The sequence below is a fragment of the Balaenoptera borealis genome (assembly GCF_965194805.1).
Source record: "Balaenoptera borealis genome assembly, chromosome: 16".
NCBI lineage: Eukaryota > Metazoa > Chordata > Mammalia > Artiodactyla > Balaenopteridae > Balaenoptera > Balaenoptera borealis.
In genome coordinates, this window is record NC_138872.1 from 37,767,358 (window position 1) to 37,781,586 (window position 14,229).

Here is a 14,229-nt window from a genome sequence, read left to right on the forward strand (position 1 = left end):
TTAAGTGCTGTGAAGTCCCAATACACCAAACATATCCACAAACGTAACTCAGTAACACTCTTAAAATTGACATTATTGTGAGCACCTGCTATGTGCCATTCAAAGAGGGAACCAAAAAAACCGAAAAAAAATTAATATTATTGTCAGAATATCTGTGACAAAATGGTTCCACAATATTTTTTAATTTCTCTTTTAATATTTTTATTAATTTTAATTTTTTTTTATTTTTTTATTTATGGCCATGCCATGCGGCATGCTGGATCTTAGTTCCCTGACCAGGGATCGAACCCGTTTCCCCTGCAGTGGAATCGGTGTAGTCTTAATCACTGGACCCCCAGGGAAGTCCCACGATATTTTTTTAATTAAGGATTTGACTTATAATTGTGTATAATGAAACATTCAACCAATATTGAAGCAATAAAATAGTTTTCTGAATCAACTTTTCTGAAAGAACTCCAGAATTCCTCTTTGCTATGATCTTTGCTGAACAAACTGGCAAACCATGGCCGAAACCTGCTCTCAGAAATAGGGATTTGGACCTGCCTGTTTGTTTTTATCTTTTAATTTGAATTCTCTGGTTCAGAAATTCAACACTTGTGGGCCAGTTCACTTTTATTTATGTTATTTTCTAATCCCTGGAGACACAGTGGGTGGGGATCCTGAAATGTCAGAAAGTTATCTTAGCTGAAAATATTAACTCAAGAGAAATTCCTTAGGAAAGGCAAACACCTGAATGTGTGTCCCCATGCCAAAACCTCTGCATATGTCAGCTGTCATTAGTTGAGTCCAGCAAGTTTTCCCTCTGAACCCAGATGCTTCAATCTCATCTCAACCCAGCTCTCCAGGAAGCCATTAGCAATTCCTCGATTGGAATTTGGCGTCCCTATTCTGTCTGTACTTAACATAGTCCTTGTTTTGAGGATGTTGGGCTCCTTTCCCCCCAACCAATCCCCTCATTTAATAGCTAATTTGATCTACAGACTAATATATTGCATTCCTTAAAGGAAACTGGAATGAAGTCTTCAGAAAAGTACAGAATTCTCTGGATTGTATAGAATTGTCATCCATTTGTTTTTTAGCCCCTTTAGAGATTTCTCTTAAGCTATTACTGTACCTATATTTATTCAGCAAAAGTTTGCCAGCACTACACCCTTATTTCCTCCGGCTAGGCTATGTTGGATAAACATTTTGTTTTCCCCTGTCATTTGAAAAGCAGAGCAGAGATAGCAGATTCCTAATAAGCTGAATTCTATTCCTCAGCCCCACAAGAGAACATAATAGGCTCTTATTTTCCAAATAGTTAGTCTCTCCAGTTTGGGCCACTAGTGAACCTAGCTTAGTTTTCTGGAATGACAATTTCTACTGGAATGACAATTTAATGTGAAATTGTTTTTAAGTGATTATGTATGCCCTTAGACTGGAAATGTATTTACCAGTTTTATTCTAATCATGCCTTCCTTCCCAGAGGCGTAGGCATACATGCATGAAAATATAGATGAAAGGAGGAATAGAAATGTAATTAGGTTTTGTAAATAGACAGCCAAGACATCCCATTGCTGCCTTAATGGTCTTAAAAGCTGTTTTAAAAATCCCTTCATGGAACTTATAGTTTACTCAATTTGATGACACAACTTTTGAAAAATTAATCAAGTTGGTGTATGTTACCCTGGTGACCTAGAAGTATTATTCCTTTTTATGGGTATTGATCTATGTCTTAGGTACACTAAAGCCAGCTTTCCTGGCAGTGAAGACTTGGTACTGTTTTACATTCCAATCCATCACCTTCCTCCAGAGACCCAGGCATTCATTTTCCCCATGCTCTGCCTGGGGTTGGGGGTCTAGCATTTCCCATTGTGGAGAATGGGAAATCAGGGGCAGAGAAGTGAAATGCCTTCCAAAGCTTTCATTACAAGGAAGTCATAGGATAAAAGGAATTTAAATGTTCCACTACCTATAACATTGCTGTGCTGATGTTGCTTTTCTTAGAGCTTGTGTTAATTGAGTATTCAAAACCAAGAGCTGTCCATGGCCTGCCTTTGACTAGACAGCCACTGCTAGGGGGAAAAAATATATGGTATCCATTGCTAGTTATCACTGTAGTTGTTATTTTTCCCAAAGAAGAAGGTGGATTATTTTCTACCCTTAGCTGGTTGAGGATGCTTAAAAACCAAAAGACTGAGACATGTTAAAGTTGAAGCAGACGCTTTCTCTAGTAGCATTACATATGAATGCCTAAAACATAAACTAACATGCTGTTTTCTTTCTCTTGGGTTTCACTGGTGTCTGAGTAAGTGAATATGCTGTGCTGTTTTCCTGGACCCTCAGAATCTAAAAGGCCTACCTACCCCATCCCATCATGTCTGCACTATAAACTATTTGAGCATCATTTTTGTTCATTTCCTTCCACCCCGGGCTGCATAGGGGAGCAACAGCCGACTCCAGCAATGCATCCTCTCAGACAATGCATTGTAATAGCTCTCCTTCTTTTTCAAATTCCGTTTCACATAGACATTTCTCATGTTCTGTTGGAAACCCCCAAAAAATTCATTCCACACTGTCATCCCTTTGTCCTAACCAGAACAACTCGATCGTGTCGAAGAAGGCATGAACCATATCAACCAAGACATGAAGGAGGCTGAGAAAAATTTAAAAGATTTAGGGAAATGCTGTGGCCTTTTCATATGTCCTTGTAACAAGTAGGTACTGGGTACCAGCTCTAATCTGTGGCGTCCAGTTTTCTTTCTTTCTTTTTTTTTTTTTTCTTTTTTAATGTCAAAGTGAATGTCTGAAGTTTTGTCTTTTTTTTCTTTGTCCTTTTTCATCTGCTTCATTCTGTGGGGATAAAATACTTGTGTTTAATCAGAACAACTGGAACGCATTGAGGAAGGGATGGACCAAATCAATAAGGACATGAAAGAAGCAGAAAAGAATTTGACGGATCTAGGAAAATTCTGCGGGCTTTGTGTGTGTCCCTGTAACAAGTAGGTGCTGCCTGCCTGCCTGAAGCTTTGGTTTCCCAAGGCCCATCTCCAAGCCTTGACAAGCTCATTCCTGCTGGGTGCAAAGGCAGGATGAGTATGTGGCATGCAGAACAGATCAATACCGTCTCCAATGCATTCATCTCATAGCATAGATGATATTAGTGGGAGTTACTGTTGATGCATTAAAAATCAGGCATACTACAGTGAAAGCTTCACTGTCAGCAACTTTTATTGATGAACGTTTCAACATTTTCCAGAAAGTGTACCTCGAGACAGAGACTAATCTCAAGAAAGAGGCGCTTTAGAGAACATAAAATCCCATAAAAGAGGGATTTTATGTTCTCTAAATCCCAAAAGCCAAAATTGCAGATTTAGAAAAGACTGTGGGTAAGTTGAGAAGATGAGAAACACGTATCAAGGTTTGATTTTTCAGAAGCAAAAATAACAGTTAATTTGGCCCAAACAAGCATTTCATAAGTTAGAGAGTATGACAGCGATTCACCCTTTCAACTGCCCACCAGTTGCCAAATCGTGTCAGTGGTTAGACCATAGATGCCGCAGCTGCACCCAACGCAGAGGCAATGAGTCATTCAACAAGAAGTGCTCAAGCCTTAGCCAAATTGGACCCTTCCCTCTCCAATTCTTCCTCTTGGAAGACCTCCCTGTACACTGGCCGAAATGTTGAAATGTGTAGATTTTGCATGCACAACATCACAAAACATTCAACTGTTAAGGTTCTGCAATGCTTTTTTGGAATGTAGCAGAAATGTGACATGTGGTTATAAAGGTTTGCAACAGAAGGAACCTGAAATAAGGGTTCTGGAAGGTAGACTCCTTTGACTAGCAGTGAAAAAAAAATGCATGAGCAGATTGTCCAACATGCATTTGGAAAATTAAACCCGTTACCTGATCCCCCTCACCCCTCCCACTTCCCTTTGAACAGAAGCCTTTTTCCTAAAAGCTCTCCTGATCCTAGCTTTTAGAATAGAAATTGATGTCATTTCTAGCTGATTATATGACCATTCACATCCTTTAAACTTTGAGGCTGATTTAAAATATCCCACTTCCTGCTTAGGAGGGGGAGGGGCTCGATTTACAAATAAATTTAAACTTTTTTTTTTTCTTTTTTTTAAGAATGATCTACAGTAAAGCCTGATTAACTGGAATCTAGCTAACTGGAACCCTTGAGTATATTTATAGTTTTGCTCCTTTCCACTTTTAGCAAAAAGAGACAAATGAACAAGGAGAGAACAAATCCCATCAAGGATATTAAAGTGTTTCTCTTTAAGGTCAATCTAGGCAGTTTGCATTCTTTCACTCAGTCTCCATTCTATATAACTTCTACATCCAATAGAACCAAACAGTAAGAGCTGAACTGCAGAGGAAAGGCCATCAGACACATCAAGAGAAACCATAACCAAGGAATGAGTTGATCATGTTCAATGCCCTAACACTCTGAGTCAGGAAAGTAGCTCAAGAATCTAACAGATATTCAACCATCACCCTTGAAATAAAATGTACCTCCACGGCCCACTGCTAATTAAGAAAGTCCAATAATTCACCAAAATGACATTGCTAAGCATTCCAGTTAGTCAAGATTTAACTGTATATCCTTTTCAGTGGCCACTTGCCCCCAGGTGAGATGTCTACCTGCTTTGTGATGAATTTCACAGGTACATTTTCCCCATCCATCAACTGCGTGTGGAGAAAAGGTGGAGGCAGGCCCCCTTCCCTCCCTGGGATGGATTCTAGTGTTCAGATGAAATGATGACCCCTATGAATTCCACATACCAGTTGGCACTAATTCCTTATTGCACAAGAGACCCTAACTGAGCTTCAAAGCTTGACTGAAGTGTTCCCTATTGTGTGTAAATAATGCTTTAAAAACCATGTGTCACAACGCAGTGGCTGGTGGTGCCCTGGACTCTCTGAGGGCTTCGCCCTGTCTCGGCATGTTTCAAAGGACTATGGTAGATGTCCAGCAGTTATGTGAGTCTATGTGCAGCATTGTGGGTGCAGTGATTCGCCTTCGTTCAGAAACGCAACCTTTCCCACCCCCTTGACTCTGCCAAAGATGGTATACCAGACATTTTACATAGCAGAAAGCATCACAAGGTCCATATAACTTCTGTTAATGTGAGGAAGGAGGAGACGGAGATTTGAAAGAAAAAAAAACAAAAACAACAAAGCCAGACTCTAAACTCCATTAAATTAGTTTTGGGCTCCTATCCCACTAAGTGGGCCCCTGGCTCTTTAGAGCAGTGAATTCTGACTGCTCTAAGGCTGTGGTATTATACACTAGATTGTGGGAGTTGCTGAAATTCCATTTGTACAATTTTCCAATTTGTCTCCAAGGTTTCTTGGTCCCTAATCTTCAAATATTAGTATTAGAGCCAGTTTTAATAAATGGCTATGGTCCTCCACTAAAAGAAAAAAAAAGGTTAAATTCTGGTGTCATCATAGAAAATGTAAAAATGGGACCAAAGGAAGTTCTGTTCTTGGACTAAAAAGCATGTGGTTTCTACTATGCAAAGAACCTAAAAACATCTTTGATTGCTCAATTACAACACACCCACCAAAATATGCTGCACATGTTTCTATTGGGCACAACAGGTATGCCTGGATTTTAAGTTTTTCTCCAAGGCAGCTCAGTGAAATATGGCCTACGGAGACCACACCAGTTCCAGACCACTCTCCCCCACCACATCCCAGGATAGTTTGAAGTAGGAGTCTGTAACCACTCCCATCCTGCCCCTCAGCCCAACAAAGAAGCTATTGAACTGCGTTTCAAATCCTCATGAAGGCTATTACTGTCCTGCTGGTGCCTTTTTTGAGAATGGTCAACTTCTGGAGTAGTTTGGCTTAAATGAGAATGCTTCACTTTCTACTCATGCCTGTAGCTGGTGCATGAAGAAGATGTAGAGGGATTTCCCTTTTTGGTGCTAGATGGCTTGTTCTCTCTTCTATTTTCCTGCATTCATTTCACTATGCTTCTTTTACTTTTTGTCTCTGTGGACAAAGGTTTGTACATCGATTCTGGATGTATGGTAACTGTTTGGAAGTACCGATATATTATCTAATTCAAATCACTCTAGAGGCAACTCACAGACCATCACGCTTGGCCAACCACCAATCTTTTATGTTCTCCATGCAGAGTGGGAATGCTGGTTTCCACACATGCGTTGGGGGAAAACAATTAAACAGGGAATCTGCATGATGGTGTGTAAAAACTTGGTCCAGTATGTTTTTCTTGATGACAGTGTGTTCCTGTGGTGTGATGTACACACTCTACTTGGCAGTCTTGTTTTGTGTCTGTCTGCCAGTATGTTTTTTCTGTGTGTTTTGTGTCTCAAAATATAACTGTGTCACTGAAATAGAACTGAATGTTCTCTAACTACCTTAATCCTTGTCTTAAATCCAACTAAACTACAAAAACAAACCAAAACAAGAACAACCCGCGGGCAAAGGTTGCCATCTTGACAATTGCAATTGACTTGATTGGAAATGAAATCCTGAGTAGCTGAGGCATGGTGGTGGCCAACTCTTTTGGTCCAGATTATGATATATCGGTATTCTCTAATGCCTCAAATTAAAACTCATTTGCTTGGTTCAGTTCTTAGCTTGAAGAGGTAACCGTTGTTGTGAGCTTGATGCTCTGCCCCCTTTGCTTGTCACTCACCCTCTTTTTTGCATAGGCTTAAATCAAGTGATGCTTACAAAAAAGCCTGGGGCAATAATCAGGATGGAGTTGTGGCCAGCCAGCCTGCTCGTGTGGTGGATGAACGGGAGCAGATGGCCATCAGTGGTGGCTTCATCCGCAGGTGAGCCTTGTGCAGCTGGCGCTATGTAAGTTATCTACTTTTGAGTGACAAACCACCCCAACCTGAGTGATTCTTAAAACAACAACTAGGGAGTTCCCTGGTGGTCCAGTGGTTAGGACTCCTTGCTTTCAATCCCTAGTCGGGGAACTAAAATCCTGCAGGCTGCGTGTCGAGGCCAAAAAAAAATCATTTTTCTACTTCTGAACCTCTATGTTGGCTGAGTAGGTCTTGTGATAGCTTCTCCTGGGCTCACTCATTACATGCACCTGGGTGCGGGATGATCCAGGATGGCCCTACTTGCTTGTCTGGTGGTTGGCTGGGGCTGTGGGTAGGGGACATCCATTCTTTTCTATGTGGCCTCTCCAGCAGGAGAGCCGAGGTTTCTTGCATGGTGGTGGCAGCAACCCAAGGGGCAGGCCCTGATGAGCAAGCACTTATCAAGCCTTTGCCCACATTACATTGGACAAAGCAAGTCACGTGACCGCATCCAGCATCAGTGTGGCAGTAAACAGGTGTCTCATTCCGTGAGTTTAATTGGACAGAACTTATGAAAGAGATTATTTACAGAGGTGTGGGCAGGGTCAATAACAAGGAATGGCGAAGCACTTATGAACTAGGAATAGCAGGAAGAATCCTGAAGGGACAGGAGAGAGCTGTCACCAGAACCCAACTGTAGTTGTGGCTATGGGCAGGCGCTGTGGGTTGAGATGCAGCCACTGTCAAACCCAACGGGAAACTAGAACGGGAAATAAATGCCCCAACTCCTCAGTCTCTTGTCCTCTACTCTCTCACTGGCCATTGGACAAAGCCTACTGGAAGGCAGAGTAAGAGAACCTGGGTGATAAGCTTGTAGAGAGGTCAGCCTCTCTGGGCAGAGAGCAAAGAAGCCAGAGAACAGATCTGGGGGTACAAATAGAGAATAATGAGCAGACCTGAATTCTTATTAATCATTTCTTTTGAGATCTGGAAGCAAAAGCTAACTTAAACATCTATTAAAAAATCTCAAGTCACACAGATCTGCCAACTCAGAACTAAGCTCTCGGGCTTCCCTGGTGGCGCAGTGGTTGAGAATCTGCCTGCCAATGCAGGGAACACGGGTTCGAGCCCTGGTCTGGGAAGATCCCACATGCCCCGGAGCAACTAGGCCCGTGAGCCACAATTACTGAGCCTGCGCGTCTGGAGCCTGTGCTCCGCAACAAGAGAGGCCGCGATAATGAGAGGCCCGCGCACCGCGATGAAGAGTGGCCCCCACTTGCCGCAACTAGAGAAAGCCCTCGCACAGAAACGAAGACCCAACACAGCCATAAATAAATAAATAAATAAATAAATAAATAAATAAATAAATAAACCCAAAGTTAAAAAAAAAAAAAACTAAGCTCTCAAGAGATCAGAAAATAATAATAAGAACAAATATCCCTGTTGTTAAAAAGAAAAGGAAAAAAACTATAACTTTTTACAGGTTACTACACTAGGACTCAGCAATGACTAGGGTTGCTGTTTGTACAGCCATCCATACCCAGTCCTTTGTAGCTGAGACTGCCAACCAATAACCCAGATTCAAATGAGTCACTACCATTTGTGTATAAAGGTCTAGATGTCTACCTAGAAATAACAGATGGCAATTCTATTCATGTTTCTATTTGCTCCAACGGAAACCAGACCAGGGGTCCTCAATCCTGGCTGCACATTAGAATAACCTGAGCAATTTTTAAAAAGTATCAGTGCCCGGACTTAATCCACACCAACTGAATCAGAATTTCTACAAATGAGATCCAGGTATCAGTAGTTCTTAAAGCTCCTCAGGTGATTCTAATGTGCAAATAGGGCTGGGAACCCTGGAACCAGAAGTATGCCTTAGCTGCTGAAGATCATTTAAATAAGCTTCTTTTCTACAGAAGAAATCTAGGAAGTTCCCCTTTAATATTATCTGGCCTGGACTGCTTTAAAAACCTTAGAGGGGCAGTCTGCATTGGGATTTACCATGGGGGATGGATTTTAACCCCTCTGAACATATTTTAGCCCATCACCATCTGTTGTAGAAAGATATTAGTTAGCCAGACATTCTGGAATAAGTACCTACCGTTTACAGTAAAGAGTTAGTGCCTTCTTAACTTTCAAGCTGAGCTATGAAAAAAATGGGAAGACACTTTGGATAAGGCACTTTGAGAGCCAACTCCTTCCTCCCCATTCAAACTGAAACAATAATCTTTTATCACAGTTTTCTTCCTTGAAATCACCCATTCACAATGCCACCAAAAAACCCCATAGCATTGAAATCTGAGCAAGTAAAAATCATCTTGAACAAGCAAGCAGTCATCTTGCTCCCTTTGGAATTCTTGGGAGCAAACAGGATTAAGGGGAAGACTGTAATTCTCATTACTCTTCCCATTGATGTTGGTCCCAAATGGGGAAGAAGATGAGTGGAGAAATTCTCTGACTTAGTACAGTAGCTTTTATTTCATTCTAAATTTGAGTGTTGGAGATTTTGACTGACATTTCAGAAAGAAAAATACAGTTTCTAACTAGTTCCATTCTCTGACCTGGAATCCTCCCAACTAATCCTCCCAGCTGATTTTACCCTTAAAAAAATGAAAATTGGGATAAACATATGAAGGGAGGAAATGATGTGTTGGTGGAAGCAAGAGAAGAAGATAAATTAATCTATTTAATATGCCTTCTTTAAAAATAGAAATGTAAGTGTTCAATAATGCACTTTAAAACATCATTTTCCAATGTACAAAAGCTAACATGTGTTCTTGTATAGAATAGAAATTTTAAAAGGATAGGATTGATACCTAGAGGTCTACAGGTTTTCCCTAAACTTTGGGTCCTTGGTATTTGAGTTTTTTCCTATCTTCTAAAAACTGCTCTTTGATGCCCAGGGTAACAAATGATGCCCGAGAAAATGAAATGGATGAAAACCTGGAGCAGGTGAGCGGCATCATTGGAAACCTCCGTCACATGGCCCTGGATATGGGCAATGAGATCGATACACAGAACCGCCAGATCGACAGGATCATGGAGAAGGTGAGCATGTGGCATTCAGCAAGTTTCCATTGCTTATCACTTCCTCTGCAATAACCACCGAGGAAGTGCGAAGGGCATAACAAGACCCTCAAACCATGACTTTGGATTCAGGCGTTGGTAGATAGACATTTTCCCCTTAATTTTCTAAGACAAAAATCCAGCAACAGATAAGTAAATAACAGGGTAGAATTTAATCTAGCAGATATTCCTCAGAGGCACCTTTACTTCAGGCATTGTGCTAGGAATCAAAGGACATATTAAGATGAGAAAGACATCATCCCAACTGCCAAGAAACTCACAGCCTACAGAAGGCAGTGAGCTTCAGATGAAAATATAATTTGCCAAGAAAGCCACATATCAAATGTTAAATCAGGTTAGATGAGGAAAGATTTCAAGGGTCAGGGAATGGGAAAATCTCCAAAAAAAAGGTTGAATTTGAATTGAGTCTTAAAGGATGGTTAGGAGCTTGTCAAGTGGAGATGATGTAGGAACAGAATCAGGAAATGGATGAAAGAATAGTTATTTTAGGTTAGCCAGATGATGAATATGAGCTTTGATTTTATAAGTGCCAGAGCTTTAATGACAGTTCAAAAAGGCCCAGATTCCATTTCCAGTTCAGCAGTGCACATGTCCAGATCTCAAAGTAGGGAACATAATCTGATGAAGCTGCGTTCACATAAGGACACCAGGTGTCATGCTAAGACTGAGCCCCCTAGTGTCAACAAGAGGCATAAGGAAGGGTGGAGACAGTAGAATGGAAAAAGGTAGGTTTGGGTTTGAGATTAGGAGGAAACAGAAAGAAACACTGGAAAGCTATTATATAAAGATTTGGGGCACCCAAACCTGGTATTCTACACTATGCAAATCTGATTCAGTCTCTATGTCTTTGTATTCCACCCCCTCCCCAATCAGTAGACTCCTAAATATTGCTTATAATCTCTTAAAGGTGTCCAAATGCCAACAGGGAGAAATAGACACATTATGGGTTTAATGGTAATTGTGCATCTATAATCGATTCTACTTGGCTAATCTTATATTGTGTGAGTTTATTCCTTGGAAGATATTGAAGTTTTGAGCCTGAAACCCTGAGTTTCTTTTCAACAACTCATTCCACTTTGGTAGGGGGAAGAAGGGTGGTTTTTGAGATCTCTTGAATCATAAGGCTAAATACTCAGTTTCTTAGTACCTAAGCATTCTCCACTGACTTGAGAAAGGAATGAGTAGACATAAAGGGAACGTTTTGCCCTATTGTGTTCTGTGCACTTTATATTAAAAATATTTGATTGCATAACACTTTGGCTAATCAATATTGAGCTACACAGATGTCAATGTTAGTTGACAAAATACTTGCGCTCTGCCTACTTTACAAGTCATGACATACTTATTACTGTTAAGAGCCTTTGATACGCTAAAGCTTTTAAAGCTTTTAAAGCAAATCAATAGATTTTCAGAACAATATTGAGAGTTTCATAAAGCACTGGAGCCAACAGAAATGGACCTAACCATTACGGCCCAGAAAAAATGAACTGAGAAATAATTGCTGAACTACCTTCCAACAGGAAAATGATTTTAAAAAAATGAAGAGTAGTCATTTTCTATCAAAGGACCCAATTGACTCAGATGTAGGGAGATAATATATCTCTAACTCACTTAGAGTCCTAGAAGGAGAAGTTCTACTAAAAAAGAGGGGTCAAAACTTTATTGATAGAGCTGGGCTTAAACAAGTTGTTTTCCTGGAAAGGCAAGTGACATCTTAATTCTGCCACTTTGTATTTCTAGTTCTCTTCTTTAGGAGAATACCTTTCATTCTGGGCCAAGTTTGCTACAAGAGCAAAGACATGTACAGCTATAAGGTTTAATCAAAAGTCAGACAAGTGGATAGGAAATAGTCATTACAGTTTATATCATCCTTGAATGCTGAATTGCTTAAGAAGTAAGGTAGGGGTCTAGTTCCCATTGAGTAACTAGCCTTTTTTCCCCTCAAAATAACAATGTGGATATGATTGAGATAAAGCCCATTTCAACTCAGCATTGCTCCAAATGATACATGTTACATGAGCTACACAATTATTAGTAGACTTCTACCTTCTTGTGCAAGTTCTTATTTCTGATAAGAGGAAATGGTGTGCAAAGGTCTCCTGCATATCTAAGATTAAATCACACTGTAGAACAAAAGAGAATCTTCTGATGTTACTCCCATATTCTCTCGGGACCCCAACAGCAATCTTCACCCAACTTCATCAGTCATGATCCTTTCTCATCACTTCAGTTAGCAGTGAAGTTTTGGTAGTCCAAAACAACCCAATTTTCAATACATCCCTATGGACTGTCAAGAAATTACTTTGTCTATTTAAAAACCTTGTTTTCTGATTTAGGATATTTATATATAGACAATCTTCTAAGGTTAAAAAGCTATGATTCTCTTAGAAAACTATTAAAATGGGGCAAGTTTATATCAGATCTTTATGGGAACTGTTGCTAAGGAAACAACTTAGTGATGTTCAAACTTGGACTTAAAGTTGTCAGTGGAAGATGCTATGCATACATTGAAATAGAGTGAAGTTAAAGCTTTAGCATTGCTCACATTCTCTCATCAACAAGGAAACATGGAATTTGAAAACTAAGATCTTGAGTACCAGCAAGGTTTTCCTGCTCACCAGCTTCATGACCTGGTTCCTCACCTGAAAGATAATAAGAGAACAGTGCAAATCTGGGGTCAGAACAGGCTGCCATGTGGGGTAGTGAGTATCCACTTCTGGAAGTCTGAGCTGTGGCCTAAAATCTACCTGTCATGATCTGAAGTTGAGATTTCCAGAGTGTTCAGAAGGGTGAACTAAACAGCTCCTTCTACCTCTCATACTGGCTTTTTTGGTAGGCATCCTGGGTTTCTCACAAGGGCAAATCATGTACCATATCTTGAGTATATTAGCAAGTTTAGGATTCTCTACATAGAAATATGAAAGTTGGAATGGGATATATTGCATAAATAAAGTCCTAAAAAGCATATAAGTAGAATAAACACAGACACATTCTCCAAATACCAGGAAGACATCTAAAATAAGATTATCTCAAGAGTTTTTTCTAAAAGCACTACTGTTATATAATATAATAAAGATATGGCACTTTTGTATTGTATGGGCCCGAATTTTGATATGCTTCAGAAATAATTCAGGAGGACATCACAGATGGTTGTTAAAGATAGGTCTGTTCCAGCTCTTCCCAGATCCTTTGAGGATATCCAAAGAGTAACCTCATGCTCTGCTTCAAAATATCCCTTGTACCATCATGTGAAGACTTGCCAGTGCATTCTTAATGTAAGAAATCCTAGAATGTTTGCCTCCAGAAATGCTATCCATTTTTAAATGGATGATTTTTCTCATTTGAACAGTTCTCAAAGTTAAGTCTGGAAAAATGGAATAATCCAATCTTCAGGAGCATTTCACATTGGTCTGAGCCTCTAATTTTCCTTTGTACCAAAGTGTCATTATTTCTGTAGCTGAAGAGGGAATACTTAAGAGCCAAGTAAAATTGGAGAGAATACCCATTTCCCAAATTAGGAACCTAAGGTCAAAAATATGAATCTATAGATCAAGGCAATCAAGGAAAATTAGTGTTCTATCTTATCTGTTTTGAAGTCAACTCTTAATTATCCAAACAGATGGTGGGGAGCCATTGCCAGATAATTCAGAGTTATGAATAATCTAGAATTATTTTTTATTTTAACTTGGCAAATTTCTATTTGAATATTGATAACTCTAGTGTCCTGGGAACTCACAATTAAACTGAATAAAGAAGACACAACTTGGTGGAGATTGGAAAGCACCAAGCACAGTCATAGACGCAAAATCAGTAACCGTTGAGTAAATACTGGTTGATATAAAAACAGTCCAGTTTCCCTACACTGCCTCTCAGCTTCCTTCCCCTCTTCCCAGGCTGGAGAGGGACAGACAACATTACCAATCATAATAGAGCAAAACAACAGCCTAAAAAGAATTTTTGTCTTCCCATCTACTTGCTGACTCATACATTTCTCAATGGTGTCAGGAATAGTTTATTTTCTGGAGTTTAAAGGTATATCCAGGTAGCAGACCTGGGTTTCATGATGCATGCAGAGCAAAAGGTAACTCAAGCAGTGAAGCGGTCAGTCAAGGCACAAAATGATAGTAAATGTTCCCCTGCTAAAACAAGCCAGTTATAACTCATAAGAGTAAGTCTTCAGAAATGGGGCTAAAAAATTATTAAACATCCTTAAAAGCAAACCACGTTTTCACCCAATAACAATAATTACAAGATACGATATGTTGAGCCCTTAATTTTTGCAAAACATTATTCTAAGCATATTATGTGTATAAACTCATTTCATCCTCATAGCAAACTTAAATAGTAAAATGACTAACATA

The 14,229-nt window shown here is 39.8% G+C and overlaps 1 protein-coding gene across 2 annotated transcripts in view; it reads left to right on the plus strand.

The window, feature by feature from the left end:
- SNAP25 (synaptosome associated protein 25) overlaps nucleotides 1-14,229 on the plus strand; it is an 82,876-nt gene that overhangs the window by 66,720 nt on the left and 1,927 nt on the right. The window contains exons 5-7 of one of the 2 annotated variants that reach the window (XM_082359222.1): nucleotides 2,579-2,696; nucleotides 6,677-6,802; nucleotides 9,685-9,829. In XM_082359222.1, the coding sequence (XP_082215348.1) occupies nucleotides 2,579-2,696; nucleotides 6,677-6,802; nucleotides 9,685-9,829 (389 nt within the window). Of the gene's footprint in view, nucleotides 1-2,578; nucleotides 2,697-2,863; nucleotides 2,982-6,676; nucleotides 6,803-9,684; nucleotides 9,830-14,229 lie in introns of both variants that reach the window. The other variant, XM_082359221.1, reaches the window with a different exon arrangement.